Source organism: Enhydra lutris, unplaced genomic scaffold (assembly GCF_002288905.1).
Source record: "Enhydra lutris kenyoni isolate GAN:26980312 unplaced genomic scaffold, ASM228890v2 scaffoldscaffold68, whole genome shotgun sequence".
In the NCBI taxonomy this organism is placed as follows: domain Eukaryota; kingdom Metazoa; phylum Chordata; class Mammalia; order Carnivora; family Mustelidae; genus Enhydra; species Enhydra lutris.
The window spans coordinates 10,168,614-10,173,079 of record NW_019154152.1 but is presented as its reverse complement, the minus strand read 5'-3'; the positions used below and the strand labels follow the sequence as shown (position 1 = coordinate 10,173,079).

Here is a 4,466-nt window from a genome sequence, read left to right as displayed (position 1 = left end):
TGGCATCACAATTCCGGACTTCAAGCTCTATTACAAAGCTGTCATCATCAAGACAGCATGGTACTGGCACAAAAACAGATACATAGATCAATGGAACAGAATAGAGAGCCCAGAAATAGACCCTCAACTCTATGGTCTTCTTTTGTGCTAGCCCCAAGTTAACCATTGAGAAGTCAGAAATAACTAGAACATCATCACTGATCCCTACTTTCAAAGTCTCATACACAATTGTATATAATTACAATATAGAATTTTAAGCACTACAGTTGAAGAAAGCACAAAGTGCTTAGGGATCACTGTGGAAACCCCTGGCTTGGCTTGGGATGGGACTGGAGAAAATCCCAATTCAAGTCTTAATGGAAAGCACATTCTAGCCAAGAAGAAATAGAATTATTTTGGTTCCTCTGCATTCTGATTCTGCATTCTTACCACCAATTGATTAGCTTACCCAGGCTCAGTCTTAGGATCTCTCTCAGTATTCTTTAGATAATTACCTGAGAGACTGTGTTGTCTCTCTTGAGATTATAGGATTGTGGGCATAGGGCTTGGGGCTCACTTGTCTTCCCCCATTCCCCTCTCAGACATGTACATACACACACACACACCACATACACACTTTTTCTGCAGATTCATTTGAAAGTAAATTGTAGTCATTGCAATACTTCTCAATGAACATTAACCATGTGCCTCCTAAAAGTAGATTCTCCTACATAATCACAAAACTATTTTCAAATCTAAGCAAATCACGCTAATGTAATAATTTTATAAATATAAAACACATATTCAGATTTCACAATTGTCCTAATAATTACTGGTTAATTCTAGTGTTGGGTTGTAATATCCCTTTAATCTCTTTTAATTTAGATTAATTCCCCAACATTTTTTTAATAAAAATGTTTTTTAAAGATGCTCGGTTAGGGGCGCCTGGGTGGCTCAGTGGGTTAGAGCCTCTGCCTTCGGCTCAGGTCATGGTCCCGGGGTCCTGGGATCGAGCGCCGCATCAGGCTCTCTGCTCGGCAGGGAGCCTGCTTCCTCTCTCTCTGTCTGCCTCTCTGCCTACTTGTGATCTCTGTCTGTCAAATGAATGAGTGAAATCTTTAAAAAAAAAAAAGATGCTCGGTTAATGTGTGTATGTTTGTATTTGTCAGTGTGTGTGTATGTATGTGTGTTTGTGGTGTTTCCCATATTCAAGATTTTTCCAATTACTTTCTCACGGTTAGACTCGGGTTGGACAATTTTGGTGGGTGTGTTACAGGTGTGATTTTATGTCCTCATTGTTCAAATCAGAAGTTATATAAGATCAGATGATCTTATTGTTGGTTAAGCTAAATTTGATCACTTGCTTAAGGTGGTCACTAGGAGTCTCTTTATCATAAAGACATATTCTTCCTTTACTATTTAGTAAATAGTGTGTGCAGTGATACTTTGAGACTGTGTGAATATTTTTTCCCAATATCTTTTCAGCCTTTTTTGATTAATTTTAAATTACATTAAAAACTGCAAAAGGTAATTTTCTAAATCTATCAGTACTTTCTAAAGAAGAGTTCTTTTTTCATTCTTTTCTCCCTCTTTGTCTTAAATATCACTATGGACTCACACTTTCTTTAAAAATTCAATTTGTTGTAACTGTTTGCTATCAAAATTAGTTTTAATGTTCTATTTGACCCATCTAGAGCCACTGGTAGCCTCTTTAAATCAGTTTCTGTGTATTTTTTCTACATGACCTTACTGTTTTTGTGTTCTTTATTTCTCCAGGGCATAAACTATTCCAGTATCATTTTATGATTTTTTTCTGCTTCATACCTAGGATTAGTCATTGCTCCAAGGATTTTAGGTTATTTAGGGTGGGCAATGGTATTTAAAACCAGTATGTGGGCCCTAGCATTGCTCATGGCTTCTGGCATTTTCAGAGGACAAAGAAGAGAACTATAGAGATAAGATTTTAAGAATACATCTAATTTCCCCATTATTAGCTTATCTTTAGCTTCCCTTCTCTTTTTCCTAGACTGTTACAACAGTCTCTTAAATGTGTTCCTTGCATTCTTTTTCTCCACTTTCACTTTTCTAACTTGTAACACACAGTTAAACCTGTGTAACTTTTACAAAGCAGTAGGCTTCCCATGGCTGACTCTTAAAAAAGGAATGAGGGCAGATGTATCCCTGAGGTCTGAAAGGCCCCAAGGAGCACAAAGTACGCTCATCATTTCTATCTCATCTCCTGTCCTTCTCCCTCCAACACGCACAGATTATGAGGAGCCACATCTGACTGACTACTTACCTTTCCACAAACACACCAGATAGTTCCACACCTCAATGTTTTGTTTTAAGGAGTTATGTATTTATGTTAGAGGGGTGGTGGAGTGGGAGAGGGAGAGGGAAAGAGAATCCCAAGCAGATTCCCTGCTGGCATGGAGCCTGCCTAGGTGGGCTCAGTCTCAGGACCCTGAGATCATGACCTGAGCCCAAATCAAGAGTGGGTCACTTAACCAACTGACCACCCTGGTGCTCCACACCTCAGTGTTTTTGTGTTTTACATTCTTTCCCCTTTATTAGGTATGCCTTCCCCTTCCCCACCTTTTCCGTGTGACAAACTCCTACTCACCTTTCATCCTTCCTCCCTGACTCCTTTCCCATTTCCTCTTGATGAGACAGGAAACCCTCTTCCAGGTTCCTGTAGCACTTTGTGTGTACCTATCATAGCCTTATTACACTTGACTTGATTGTGTATTTAGAAGCTTCTGTCCTGCAACAGAGGGACAAGACCATGTATAATTCATTTTACTATCCCTAGTAATGAGCACAGAGTCTCTTGTACAAGTGAAAACTGAATTAAAAAGCTGAAGTTAATAAGTGCAGGAAAGAATCAAGAAGACTGTTTGTCACCCATCAATCTGACAGTATCCAGTTGTCATACTCTTGATAATGTGTCTGGGTCAGGGATCTGAGTAAGGGGTTTCTGGACATAAGACTGGCCATATTTTCCCTCAGATTCTGCAGTTGTTTCTTGGTTTCATTAGCCTTGCCTCTTCTCTCTCAGCATTCTGAACATGGCCTCCCTGATGGGCTTGGATTTCACACTGTAGATGATGGGGTTGAGCACAGGGGGCACCACCAGGTACACATAGGCAATGAGAACATGTACAATATGAGGCAGGTGCCTCCCAAAACGGTGGATCATTGACACTCCTATGATGGGGATATAGAAAATCAGAACAGCTAATATATGAGACACACATGTGTTTAGGGCCCGGACACGCTCCCTGGGAGAGGCTAGGCCCATCACTGTATGAAGAATAAGGGTATAGGACAGGATGATAAGCAAGGAGTCTACACCCACTGTGGATAAAACTACATAGAGCCCATAAAGGATGTTGACAGTAATATCAGCACAGGCCCGTTTCATGACATCTGCATGGAAACAGAAGGAATGGGACAGAAGGTTCTTATCAGGGCAATAGTTCAGTCACTTCAGTAAGAAGGGCCCAGGAAAGAGGGATACAGTGGCTCGAGCCACAATGGCCAACCCAATCCTAATGATGACACTATTGGTGAGGATAGTTGCATAGCGAAGAGGGTTGGAGATGGCTACAAAGCGGTCAAATGAAATGGCCAGGAGCACCGATGACTCCACCACAGAGAAAGAGTGGAGGAAGAACATCTGGACCAGGCAGGCATTGAAACCTATGAGCCGATGGTCAAACCAGAGCACAGCCAGGGTGGTGGGCAGTGTGGACAGAGTGAGGCCCACATCGGTGAGGGCCAGCATGGACAGAAAGTAGTACATGGGCTGGTGCAGGCTGGGAGTTCTCCTTATAGCCAAGAGGATCAGGCAGTTTCCAGTGAGGGCCACCATGTACATGGCGGAGAAGGGGATGGAGATCCATCCATGAACAGCCTCCAGCCCTGGGATGCCAATCATCAGGAAGGCATGTGGCTGGAAGAAGGAGATATTGACATAGGACTGGGAAGGCAGCATCTTTGGAAAGTAGTTGAGGTATCCAGGAAGATGTGGCGTCTTCAGTCTGGGAAGAAAAATAAGGACAAAATCAATGGAAAATAGAGTAGCTCTGATATTAGGTGACATGAGTTCCTACATGTTAGCAAATATGCAGCTTAAAGAGATTTAAAAATGTACTCCACCTAAAAGCCAACTAAAGAATAACTCTAATTTAAATCTATTGTCTACAACAGTCTCATTTTATAATGTGAAACACTGATTTCTTTGTATTTTGAAGAAAGCAGTGTTTTCTTTAAGAATATGAGTTGATCCTAAAAAGCCTAATAAAAAGTGCTTTATTTTAAACAAGAAACAATGGTCTCATGGAAGTAAATTGCAAATATATGATAGAAGACTAAAGGGTTGATAACATGGGCTTCTTATCTTTCTTTTCTTGGATTCACCTTTAAATTTCTAAACAGATAAGTAAATAAGCAAAAAAAACCAAAGAGCAACACCAAAAACCCCT

General features: G+C 40.8%; 1 protein-coding gene across 1 annotated transcript; it reads right to left on the bottom strand.

The window, feature by feature from the left end:
* Nucleotides 1-3,013: 3,013 nt before the first annotated feature.
* On the bottom strand, nucleotides 3,014-3,976 carry LOC111159554 (olfactory receptor 51I2-like). Its single transcript, XM_022522084.1, is given in 1 exon segment — nucleotides 3,014-3,976. A coding segment is annotated over 1 exon segment (963 nt).
* Between the last annotated feature and the right edge of the window lie 490 nt (nucleotides 3,977-4,466).